Below are 13,406 nucleotides of genomic sequence, written 5' to 3' on the forward strand. Positions count from 1 at the left end.
ACACAGTGTCTGTCCCCAAACTGCAGAGGGCGGTTTGTCGCAAACGCACCTCTACCCCAATAATAAACTAGAGTTGAAGAAGTTGTTGGCAGTGCTTACTACTTTTTTTTGCCAGTTCCTCTTCTCTGCTGAGTGTGGCCAAAATTTCACACAAGGAATCGTTCATCTTACAGTTACCACGGCGATACATGTGTGATGAATCATATAAATACCAGTATTTGTCGTACTTAACTTCAGGCACCAAGAGCTCTTATTCGTCCATTCTATCTCATCTCTGTGCGGAAGTTAGAAATTTTCAAAGGTGCAGGATCCAGAAATTTTCAGCTTGATTAGGACTGCTGGAGGGGGCAAGGCTGCTAAAATGATGTCATTCAATCCCCACAAAGCTTTGCAGACTGATGAGTCAAGCATAAACTAAGTTTAACCTAGCCTAACATAAATTTAAGTGATTCTGTCAAAAGAAGTGATTCACCTTAAGGGTTTTCAAAAATGGATATGTGTAGAGAAATGTCAAAGAAAAAAGGCGTTACAGTCCTGCTGGTTCTGAAGCTAAACAGTTTCTGTTGTTCAATTTTTGCATTTAGCAAAAGGCCAGATTTTTGAACCATGCACTCCTGCACTCGCAGACACTTTATTTTTACCAAGTGGTAACCTCTCGAAGGCTCACTCTCAAATGGGCCTGGGTTCGATTCCAGCCTGTGGCCTCTTTCCCGCATTTTGCTCCCCACTCTCGCCCTCTTTCCTACTCCATTCACTGTCCTCTACTATCAAAGGCGTTTAAAAGTCAGAAAAATATCTTTAAGAAAAAAAAAACTGCAGTTCCTTGAGTGCCCACTTGAGGCTGGAACCAGAAGTACCAGAAACCTCATACTCAACTATTCAAAAAGGACAGATCTTCACAGTGGGTGAAGACAGCTTGGTTGATAACTTTAATTCCCATGAAGAAACCTGGATTTAGTTTATTTTGAGTCTTTAATATTCATTACGTTTACCTTACATATTGCCTTACACATCATTTGACTGTATCAGCTCTGAATTGAAAAAGTGTTTATTGGACTGTTGTGTGTGGACCTACTGTTACTAAAACGTGGGTCATGAAACAGTAGTCACGTATACATGGACCCAAATACTCTGCTTGCATTCGATTTATTTGCGGAAACAGAATGAATTTATTCTTTGCATACACCTCATTCCGAGAGAAAAGTGCCAATCCCGGTTTCACAGGGGTGGAATATACCTTTCCCCAAACCGATTGAGGTATCATGTACTCAAATATAAAGTTGTTAGGGTGTGTTCCTTCAGCGCATGCTCAGATATGACGTAAGACGCAACTAGGGACATTCCTCAAGTTTAAAAATGGCAGCGAGCCGTCAGCACTGGACTGCTGTGGAAAGTTTGTTTTTGATCCAAAGTTTGAAAGAAATGAACATAATTTCAAGACTGGACAAACGAAAAGTTGCAATACGGAAATAAACTTATAATTAGAAAAAGAAAAAATTTAAAAATGTGAAAATAAAATTTAAAAAAAGCGTAGCAATTGTCCCAACAACCGTGATAAACAAACTGTCGTCCTCTATCTTTGATAATTCACGTGATGTTTACGTTTTTCTGCGCATGCCCCATTGACTATTTTGTTTGATTACAGCGGAGCATGTAGACCAGAGATTGGAATATTCCTATTCCATGTATACTATTGTTTTCGGAAAAGTCATTCAGAAAGATTCAATTCAGATAGACGAAAAACTCCTCATATAACCGTGGCTACTGATAGAGGGATCCTGACATGCCTTCCTGAATCAAACACTGTTTATAATTGCACATTTCATCCAATAGTGTAAAAATGTAAACAAAAATAGGGGTTAGATTTTATATGAAACAATGCAAACAGAGAATGTTTGATGCGTTTTCCACATTTCTTTATTGACGACCTCAAGGTAACTGAGCCAGAATAACGACGGTATCGGTGTCAGTAGATTCATTCAGGAAACAGCAATAAGTCTTGTAGGTATTGTTTTCTATCATTTTTGTCAGTTTTGGGATTTGCCAATAGTTTTTTCTGTACAGTAGGGGTCAATACTGCTATTTTGTGAACCCCAAACCTTTATATGTTTTTACCAAAGAAGCTGTACAATTGCACAATAAGATAAAACTTAGTCTTATGAGTTATATGGATTATTTAGTATTTGGTTTAGATGTCATTCGATAAATACGTTGCATGTTCAAGTGTCTAGTTTGTACCTTTGTGCTCTTTTATCCCCCTCCTGCTCAGCTCCTCCTTTGTCCCTCTCTTTCATTTGTAGCTTTTCTCATAGGTGCAGCGTCTTTGATTCGCTGTCCTGACTTATACGAGCCGAGGAGCAGAATAACAATTGATATGAGAGGAGAAAAGAGGAGGGGGTCTCTGAGCTGTAGTGTGTGCTCACATAGAAGCTCGTAGTTTAAAGTTATTTACAGGATGTTTATCAGACCTGGTGTGAGCTCTGGTTGATATTACTCTTTTTGTTAAGTATGAATACCTTTTCTTTAGAGACCAGCAAATAAGCTTTATAAGAGCGACAACGATATCTGAGGCCTGATTTACATTTTGATAAGCATCAGTATTCAGGAGTCACATGTAAAGGGGTCACACTCATGTTATATATGATACATGAATGAATGTGAGCTCCTGTTGTTTTTGTTTCCCGCCTTAGATTTTTGACTGAAAAATGGGTGCATCTTATCTTCCATGGGGATCAGGTGCATCTCTCACTCTTTCCTCCTCCACCTCCTCCTCCTCCTCCTCCTCTCTCCACTCTGATAGGTAGAGACAGCCATCATATGTGCGAGAGGAGGAGGGGGGCGAGAAGTGATGGGCGGAATGGCAGCTTTAATATCGGAGCGATTGCCTGCTGATAAGGCTAACGGCTGTGGAGAGGCGTGAGCGTCAGCCCTCCCCCGCAATAAACACTTTCATTTTGTTTGCTTGGAGTGACGGATGGAGAGATGGAAGCGGTGAATAGACAACCTGAGGAAGAGGAAGAGAGGAGGGGGAGGTGGATGGAATGAATGTGGATGTTATTCAATATTAACAGATCAATCAGAGGGTGGTGAAATATGCATTTTGTCAACGAAACACGCCCCGTTGGTCCAAAGAGGCGACATTATTTCTGCCGAAATACAAAACACTTACAGCCTACGGTCGCATATTTGTCTCCTCAACAATAACAACCCTGTATAGCAGAAAAATGAAAATATATATTCATGACTTTAAGCTCTGATGACTTCATGATAATCAGCTGAATTGCTATTAGAATCTATGATGAGGGGTGTGTGCACAATTGCTTCAGTTTCACAGCATATGGTGGAGAAAAGCAACATTTTAATCAAATTATATCACTCCACAAGATGGTTTGTGTGGCGCGCATATGCTACAGAGCCATTTAAAGGTCACATAAAATCAAGCTTAAATGTGTTTTTTTAATGTTTTTATTCATTAGTGTTGATGTTGGAGATGTTTTCAGACTTTCATTAGATCGGTGATTGAAGTGGCATTTTGCTCTCTCTTCGACGAGTCCTTGATCTACTCATCTTGTTTACCTTTCTCTCTCTCTCTGTCTTTCTCTGTCAGTCTCTCAGTTCATCCATCATGATCCATCTCTTTCTTTCTGTCTCTTTCTCCATCACACTTTCTCAATGTGTCCAGTAAAGGCAGATGGTTTGTCACCCATCAGTCTGGTCCTGTAGAGGTTTCTGCCTTTGAAAAGAAAGCATTTTTCTCTGATACCTGATTGGTGGATCACTGTGTCGGTGTATATTAATGATTTGGACAGGCTCTTTTATATATATATATATATATATATATATATATTTAGGGTTTGTTTGTTGCCCATTTTTTTTGCTGTTTCATCCTCTCCCTTCTCATTACAAAAATAACAATAATAAAAATTAACAAAACAAAAAACATGTATAGTGATGTACAAACTATACACAACAGAAGAGTTATCTAAAAAAGAAGGAGAAAAACTATACTGGTGCATTTTAAGTCCATATACAAACATCATGTGTATGTACCTATGACGCAATTTTTTTTAAATGTGTCAAAAAAAAAAAAAAAAAAAAAAAAGAAAATTAAAGGTCCATCTGAGGTATTACTAAGTAAAACAAAAAAGTAGATTTAGGTTTTTTTATGTATATATTTATTTATTTATTATTTAATTTTCATTCAACCAATCTATATTTTAATGGTTCAAACATCACAACCGTAAATCTGCACAGTTAATATTTTAGACCGAAAACAAAGCAATATTTTTTTCAGAGATAAATGTATTGTAGCTCCTGTAAGGGAATTTTGACTGGTTGTAAAAAAAAATAAAAAAAATAAATAAAAAAAAGCAACCCAGACCAGGTAAAAGACTGGTTCTCTATGCAGCTGTTTTTAATGTCATAAACCACCAGCAAGGTTTAGGAGGTAAAAAATTATTACCGGCATGTCAGGAACAGCCTTTCTCTATGACATGATATTCAGTCATGGCCTCTCTTTAAAAAAATAAGTGAATAAACTAAAAGAATTTAGATTTGGATGCAATAACATGAATTTGGCAGTATGGCTCTATTCTATGAGCTCCCTACCCTTCCACATGCCTATATGGAATATCAAAGTTTTAGGTGGGGAGAGCACATCTCCTCTTCCTTGAAAGGGTGGAAATGCCCAGGCAGGAAGAGCAGCAGCAAAGGCCGTATGGCTCTGTTGTGGGAGCTCCATGCCCCTCCACATGTGGAAGAGGAATGCCAAGCTTTAAGTTGGAAAAGCAAACTTCTAACTCTTTCTGGTGCAGACATGAAAAGCCAAGGCAAGCAAAGCAGCAGCAAAGACCTCCCGAGGAACAGAGCTTTGACTAAAAGAAGTCATTTAATTACTCTAAATGAAAACTGAGTAACTGTACACAAGCAACCTTTTTCCATCCTGAAACACATTTCCCATTTCCACTGAACGTGAATTCCAAAACTCTCAGAACATCAGGCGGTTTGATATTTCACAACCTCCTCCAATAAAACTGTTGTACATGTGTGTAATTTCACTTTAGAGTGCATGGAAATAGAGCACATTTTAACACACTAAAAGCTTTTTGACTGTGTTCCTTTATTCCCCGCTGAACATCAGATGATATGGCTCAAAGTGACTCGGAAACCAAAACGATCACATGAGCAGCAGGGATCACATCACGATATTAGAGATGAGACGAGATAGACTCAGACAATGCCCATTAAAACGGCTGGAGGAGCCGCTCTGAAATGAGACCTGACATCTCTTTTCCACAGTCTGTCAGGAGTATTTGGTGGCTAATTTGAGGCCTAAAAAAACCTGTGTGAAAAGAGAAAGAGAGTGAGCTCCAGAGGGAGGTTAATATAAGGGGCGACTGGGGAGAGATGCTGTGGGCTGTTATCTGTACAGTCGCTGACAGAACAAGCGAATCCATTGGCCAGATTCTCACTTCAGCCACATCCGTCCAGTTAGCGGCTAATGAGCTCGGCTAGTACGTCGTATTTACATTTAAAGTGGCTGTTGTGGGACCGTCCTCTCCCTCAGGTTGATTGGAGAGTCCTCGGCTTTGATTCTGGAGTAAAAACTGACCTTCAGGCTTCTTTAGTTCCACCTTAATGTCAGCGTGTCAGTCAAACCCAGAGCTGCAGCTGCTGTTATCGTGAATGTGTGTTGATTCTGGGCTAATCTTTGTAGTTTGACTCATGATTTGCTGCGCCCTCAGAGGGGTCCTCATTAGAACCAAAACAGTGTGTGACCTTTTCTCTGCTTTGCCTCCCTGCGCCACCTACGACCTCACCCAGCTGGGCCCAATTACCTCGCTCATTACCCTGCTATCTAAATAGCACCACTCAGGTACTATAGATATCTATGGAGAGGCGATATGTCTAGCTAAATACAGGGGCAGGAAAGTTAAAGTGAGCTGATGACTTGAAGATTTTCTCTTCTTCTTCTTGTCTTCTTCTGTCTCCAATTTAGAGACTTTGAACATTTATTCCCTGGTTTTCAGCCACCGCTTTCAATACAAGATGTCCTCTTTGCTACAGTTTTGATAACTGATATGACGATCAATGTTTGCCAGATCGAAGAGAGAAAAAAGGGGTAGCAAAGAAGAGCAAGGGAGATGGATGATTACCCTAAAAGTAGCATGCTTAATTAGATGGATGCTGCATACATTGTGGACTGAGTGGAATCATTGGGATAGATTAAAATACTAATTAAACAGGCCCTCGCCGAATTTGGAGTGTGAGGTGGGGTTCAGCTCTTCAGGGTCATTTGCATAACCTTCATCTGGGGAAATGGGATTTAAAGGACCTGCTCTCTTTCTCTTCCTCTCTTTAACTCACTCTCTTTTTTTTACCCTTCCCCATTACCAATCACATTCACATGCTAACAAACTCAATTAAAATTATGCTCCAGTTTTTTTTCACTGCACTTTATAATTTGGCGTAATCTATTAAGGCCTCTTTGATTTTGTTTTTCAATATAAATGTCTCCATCAAAGTGAGCCAGGAAGCACAGGAGGGGGAAGAAGTCGGCGAAATGTGTGAGCTTCGGCGGCGGATATTTAACGTTGCCTCACTTTGGTTTGATTTGCATGAGAATGTCTTTGGTGGAACAAAGCTGTGGAAATAGCATGCCATATTTGATTAGATCAATAGATCTGAGGATCAAACTCGGCTGGTGTATTAATTACTGCTAGAACAAAGGCAGGAGCTCAACTTATTGTGTGCTGGGAATCTACAAGCACTTCAGCTGCTTTCTGGTGATCCTCAGAAGGTCTTATTCAAAGCGTGTTAAGTAACAGGTTTTAGTGCTCAACTTTTGCACATTTCATGCTTTTGACACTGCTATCAACTTCACCCACAACTTTCTCCCATTGAAAAAGGACGATTTCATCTACTGGTAAGATATTTTCTACAGAGATGGGTGTCTATTGTCCTCAGAGGATGTATCCCTTTGAATCTGATGATGTCCTTCATATTCACCAGTTTTGTCAGTGAGGAAATGTGTAAATGTTTCATCAACTGTTGGATTAATTGCAATTTTATTTGGTAAATATAATATTAAAAAAAATATGATAATTGTGGTCATTATCAGGTCATAGTTTTGGTTCATCAAATATTAGAAATTATGCTAGCCAAAAGCCATTCTAACACTTCTGTTACCCCAACTTTTAGCATATTATTTTTATTAACCTTCACATTTTTAATTAAAAATAATAATAATAATAATATTTAATTTGATTATTAGAATCGAAATCCTTAGTTACATCCCATCCAAAACATATAGGAACACACAGTGACATGGGAATACAGGATATGGGAGAACCTTGGAGCAGCTAACATGCCAATAATAATAGATATGAAATAAACTAATTGAAGGGATGTTTTGCGCAGTGGAGTGCCTTCTATTCAGACTCCTTGGTGGCTATAAAGCCCTGTGATGCCAACTGTCATTCCACATCACAGAAGACTGTGTTCATCTGCTAACTTAGCAAACTAAACATAATTATAGCAAAAACTACATTAGATATGGACTTTCTCAGTGTTTTGTGCAGTGAGGTGTTGGAACATGAAAGAATGAAGCTGTCACAGCTGGCGGACTGATGTCCTGTACATTCAAACTAAACTATCTTGTTGTAAAATGAATTTAAGAAGTTGAAAATTTTCCTCATTTTGGGTCATGGTCTGTCATGGGGGTGCCAGACTTTGAACCACAGCTTTAGAATGCTAGCATTTTTTTTCCTTTTTGATTTTATTGTTTAATATTCACAGTGTAACACACATAAGAATACTGTCAGGTGCTTTTATTTACAACTAGAAAAGCACTCAGAGAGCGCAGACCTCCACCAAGCATATTGTGATTGTCACGCAACACTTAAGTCCTACTTTGATGTTATACTCCCTTTCAGCAGACTGTCTGCTACAATTTGGTGTTAGTTGCAGGTTTGTACGATAATTTGTTACCTAACAGTGTTGGAAATAATGATGACCCAGTACATATTTCATGTTTCAAAAGAACTAGAAGTATTGGGTATCGGTGAGTACTCAAAAGGGAGTACTCGTACTGGTATCGGTCTGCAAAAAAAGTGGTATCGAACATCCCTAAATCTTATCAAGTGTTTTTGTCTTATTTTATGTAAAACTTCTATTTTTTTACTTAATATGAGTCACATTCAACTGGTCAGTCCAGGAACTTGTCTTGACAGAAATGAGGTCTGAATTGCTTGTAACAAGTACAAAAAAGTCTACCTTCGGAACAAGAAAAAAATTGCTTGAAAATTTGCCTAAAACTAGAATAATGTCTTAATACTAGTAACTTTTTTCTTGTTCCATTGGCAGAATAATTTTACTCATTATAAGCAACTCAGATCAAATTTTGTCTTCGAACAACTTGAAATAAGAGATTTTTTCTGGATTGGTCAGGTGAATATGGTACATACTGAGTTTTAAAAAAAACATTTTCCACAGAAAAAAAAAGACAAAAACACTCGATGACTTTTATTCAGTGTATGGTTTTTAAAAAAAGGCAAATTTTGATATGACTGATTGCAGGAAGGTTGGACTCATAAAAGGCCTCTGAAGCATGTTTTTACATAGTTTCTGATTATGGTGCAGTTTTAACCTGCATTTGTGATGTACTGTGTCAGAGATGGTGGATTTTGAGCCCATGCAGCGAATTCCACTACAGAGTTGGGTCTGATTTAAATGCATCATCAGTAAAGATCATATTCATCCCGTATTAGTTTGAGGTCTTGTCCCTTTTGCACAGAGATTTCTCCAGATTGTCTGAATCTTTTAATGGCCTACTAACCACCCAGCAAGTAACTCCTCCATCTGCTCGCTGTCTTACCCGAAAGCTGATTTACTTTTCATCTTGATGAAGATTTTATGATGCTGTGTGTGTGGGCTGACCATTTTTGATGACCGGTTTGACATCTGACTCACACTGTTACATCCATTGCATCATTCTCAGTTTGGTTGACCACTTGTTTTTTTCGCCTCAGGAACTGAAAAATCTGCTACTTTGTCATCCAAGCGCTCATCCTTGACACCTCCTCTGCTTCTTGTCTCCCTGTGCAGTCCAACAGAAGCAGCAGCTGGAGAAGGAGACGGGCCTGAAGATAGTGGAGGCCGGAGTCAGTGATGTAAGTCCTTCTCTCTCTAAATATATCTATTATTCAGCTCCGTGTGTGTGAAAGAAAAAAAAAAAGGAGCCCGAGTGGGAGTTTCTGTGATTGTGTTAGTCTTCTGTGTTCGAGGCTCATGGGACGGGAATAACTGTGATTCCAACTTGTCTTGGCGTTCGAATCGCACCTGCAGCTTCAGTTCTGCAGCCAAACACTGATCTGCAGCACTTCCAAACACACATACATCCTTTTTCAAGTGTGCTGCTTTGATTACTGTCCCCCTCTTGGATTAATTTCCTTTAGGTTTTAAGAGCTGCTGTCACCATGGCAAAGGAAAAACAACACAACAGAACAAACGCGTGATACATTTTGTGCAACTTAAACCAAGTGTTGAGCAACAATAACCAGATTATCTGGAGTGCTGATGCTCCTGTGACATATTCATCAGGGGAAAAATAAGATGAGGCCAGGAGGACACTCAGGATGATGCAGATGAAAGGAGAAAACGTGTATTCATCCCGCGCTGATAAATATTCATATGTATGGGCGGTAAAGATCTAATCAAGCACCCATTGATGCGTCATAGCCCTCCATGCTCACCCCGTAAATGAGTTTCTCTATGGAAATGAGACAGACAGCCTCAGACCCCTGAGCTGCCCCAATCACGAGGCACGCTGAGAGCTAAATGGATGTGGCCCGTGCATCGTAGGACAGTTGCTATTGGCAACAAGCGTCACACACTGTAAAGACAAGATCATTTTCTTAGTTCGATGCTGCCTTCCCTTTCGGTGTCACTGCTTTTCTTTCTTTCTTTGCCCATCTGCCTCCCACTTATGTCTTTTTTTTTTTGACGCCACATTTTCTCTCGTCTTACTCCACATTGTGTCTTTATCACATTCTCTTCAATTATCTCTCTTTTTCCTTTTCCTTTCTTTCTTTCTTTCTTCGCCCTGACTTTTGTCCCGCTTCTTTGTCCGCCTCTCCTCGCCTCCTTTTCATCCTTTTATCCTCGCTCACACTGATTCCTGTGCTTAGCCGGCACTGGTACAGGGCTGTGTTTGTCATATTGGGCCTATTTGTAGATAATTAGCTGCAATAATAGCCTCTCTGCAGGAGCCAGGGTGAGGGAGGGATGGATTGGAAAGAGGGAGGGAGGAAAAGGGGAAAAAATCTGTCTTCCACCTCATGGGGAGAAAATCTGCGCCAGACTGTGTTTTTTTTTATTTTTTTTTCGCAACGCATGTTGAGGAAGCGCTGCATTTACTGTACTACAAATACAGATTTGGCGGAGTATGCGACTCACTCAGAGGGCGTTTTATTAGCAGCAGCGCTAATGTGGATGTGTTGATCCCACCGGTTTGTATCCAAGAAGTGGAGAGTTGAGGGTAAGTTGTGGAAAATAGAAGCTTTTGATAGGAGAGCCTGTGGAGTGGCTCTTCAAATACATTAGATTAAAAGGTGTTAAAACCAAAAGCCTGCTTTCAGTAAATGTGCAGTAAATTGACCACAGAAAGGCTCTGGCAAAAATAGAAATCTACTGGCTGAAATTACCCGGTTTAAGCGTGAGAGGTAGAGAGCTGAGAGTTAACTGTATTCCCTCTCCAAGCTTGTCTAAAACCATCAGCCTGCCCGGTATCATTCAGCCTTATCACTGACAACTCCCTCCTCCTTCTTACGTTTTTATTTAAGAGGTGACAAATGACAAAACAGCTTAGAAAGATGTCCAGATAGAGTGGACGTCAATAGATAGGAGCGCGGATAAGCAAATGTCAAAGTGGGGGGAAGGAGACATCAATCAATACGCCGAGCAATATCTACTCCATTATGGATTGCAGTCAGCTTCCTAAAGAGAAAAATAACTTTCTTTTGTTAATAATGAATGTGCGTGTAGCTGTCTGTATGTGTGTGTGTGTGTGTGTGGGGGGGGGGGGGCTTTGGCAATGAGTTGCACTTTTATTAACAGCTGTTTCCTAAGTGAAAGCTGCACTGCTGTGGACACCCGAAAGGCAAATTGGAGGTCCTCTTGCAGTGATTCTTGTCCTGCAAATGTGAAAAAACAGCAGGGAGGAGGAAGCCAAGTGAAAAGAGAGTCATAAAAAGATGCTGCAGACTTTAAGCTCTGCTCTCTGCAATGAAACCATGCGCACAGATGCATATAGATGCACAGATATTTTTACTCTAGTTTTTCTAAATGGTGTTGTTTCTTAATAGGGCAGACCTCCACCACCCACCTTCTTCTCTCAGCCCCTCTTTAAACTTGCAACAACAACCTGCAGGGATGGGTATTGTTTCAATTTTATTGAATCTTGTTCTGAATCTGGTTACCCCCACCAAGGAGGTTGTGTTTTTGGGAGAGTTTGTCTATGAACAACATAACTCAAAAAGTAACAAACAGATCTTGATGAAATTTTCAGGAAATGTTCAAAATGAGATAAGGAAGAACTGGTTAAATTTTGGAGGTGATCTGAATCACCGTCTGGATCCAGGATATTTTTAAAGGATTCTTTATCATTGTGAGATAGGGCCGTTTTCACCATATGTGTATATAACGCCACCATAAATGGTCGGATTGTTTTGCAGAACAACACAAGACCATCTTTACACCATCATTAAACATATTCGCAGCCTGATTAATAACAATGGCTTGGTTCTGTACACAGAGATTAATTGTTTTTATAACTCCTTATTCCCAAAGTTATAAAACTTAGGAGTTTTGTACAGTGGCCAATAGGTGTCAGCTGATTTGCAAACACAGCAACGCAAATGCAAACACCACAATACGAATACAAGAACAACACCAACACAAATGCTATAACACAAATGCAGACACCGCAACACAAATGCATAAGCCACAACATAATGGAAGTACAGCCTCAACCGAAGTTAAGAGGACAGGTTCCCGAACGGGCATAGAAAATTTGTGAAAGTAAGTTGATGATAGTTTTCTTTTATTATTTAAGCTATGATAAATATAGCTCCAATGCTAACGTAAATAAAGAAATATAAGTACTGTGAAGGATATCACAAGGTGACACCCCACAAAGCTTTATTTATCATAGATGAAGTTAATCGTTTACTTACTTTTACAACTTTTCCTTGCCTGTTTGGATGTCTAACCTCTTTAAACTTCAGTTGTGGCTGTACTTCTATTGTGCTGTAGCTTTTGCATTTGTGTTGTAGCTTTTGCAAATCATCTGACACTCACAGGCCACCGTATTTTTGCATGTATAAGGGCATTGGTGACTTGACTGACAGGCTGTCTGCAAAGAAGCTAAAGGCCCACCTTTTTGCCTCAGCCAAGTCTGAATGAAGCTGGGTTGAGTTAAGTGTTTCCGATATGGCCCCATCACGTGACGTCCAAGAGACTATGTCGTTGTGTTTTACAGTCTCTGAGGGATTACTCGTCAATCCTCCAAAAATATGATCATTACTGATTTGAAACTTGGATTAATATTGTTAAGTGTCCTGTGAAAATTTACCCTTAAATTATCTTTAGCGCTAATGCCCTGATATTTAATCACTTTGTATGTTTTTAGGTTGGATGTGTCTCTGCTAATATTGTCCTAACTCAGGTCTCAGTGACCAGGCAAGTGAGTGAGCGCCTGGTCTGCTGGTGCAGATCCTCTCCCCCATGAATGTGAAGAAGATTTCTTCTGGATTAAAAATTAAATATTAAAAAAAAACATGAACAGGTCTGACAGCTGAGATGACAAAACTCCACCCTGACAGACGGTGAGGAAATATCACCTTATGTGGCTTCTTTTTCTTTACTTGACAAAAAAATGTGCCTCTGCTTTTGCTTTCCCATGATTTCTACATGCCAATATTTCCCATGATGCTATCTGAGAGAAGGTCCCCATGTGATTAAGTTAGCTAGACTGAGAATCGTTGACATTTTGACAGCGGTCTCATGTTCAAAATAACTTTGTTCGAGAAGAGCTTCTTATTAAGCACAGAAGTCCCCAAGCTGCATGTCAACTGATTACTCAACCGCTAAATGTAAATCTTAGGTGGCAGGCAGGAAGTCTCAGCTCAGTGCATGTTTATGAGCACATACGTACAGTATTGTGTGTGCTTTACTGCAGCTGAATGATGGCTATCACATGTGAATCCAGAGGAACAGACTGACACCACCTCATGATGGTCCGAAGCTGTCATGATATTTCTAATCAAAGATCTAAGTGCAGAGGCACAACTCATCTCAGGGAAAGGTCACATGTAATGATGACCCTTCCCCATGGATTTGAAGGCTTT

The 13,406-nt window shown here is 39.8% G+C and overlaps 1 protein-coding gene across 1 annotated transcript in view; it reads left to right on the top strand.

The window, feature by feature from the left end:
• The window catches only part of ptprn2 (protein tyrosine phosphatase receptor type N2), a 157,191-nt gene that overhangs the window by 93,415 nt on the left and 50,370 nt on the right, over positions 1-13,406 (top strand). The window contains exon 11 of the mRNA XM_074693098.1: positions 9,106-9,170. Within this exon, the coding sequence (XP_074549199.1) occupies positions 9,106-9,170 (65 nt within the window). The remainder of the gene's footprint in view (positions 1-9,105; positions 9,171-13,406) is intronic.

This window comes from Halichoeres trimaculatus, unplaced genomic scaffold (assembly GCF_033239565.1).
Source record: "Halichoeres trimaculatus isolate MK-OKI-2021-1 unplaced genomic scaffold, fHalTri1.1 fHalTri1_scaffold_18, whole genome shotgun sequence".
Classification (NCBI taxonomy): Eukaryota; Metazoa; Chordata; class Actinopteri; order Labriformes; family Labridae; genus Halichoeres; species Halichoeres trimaculatus.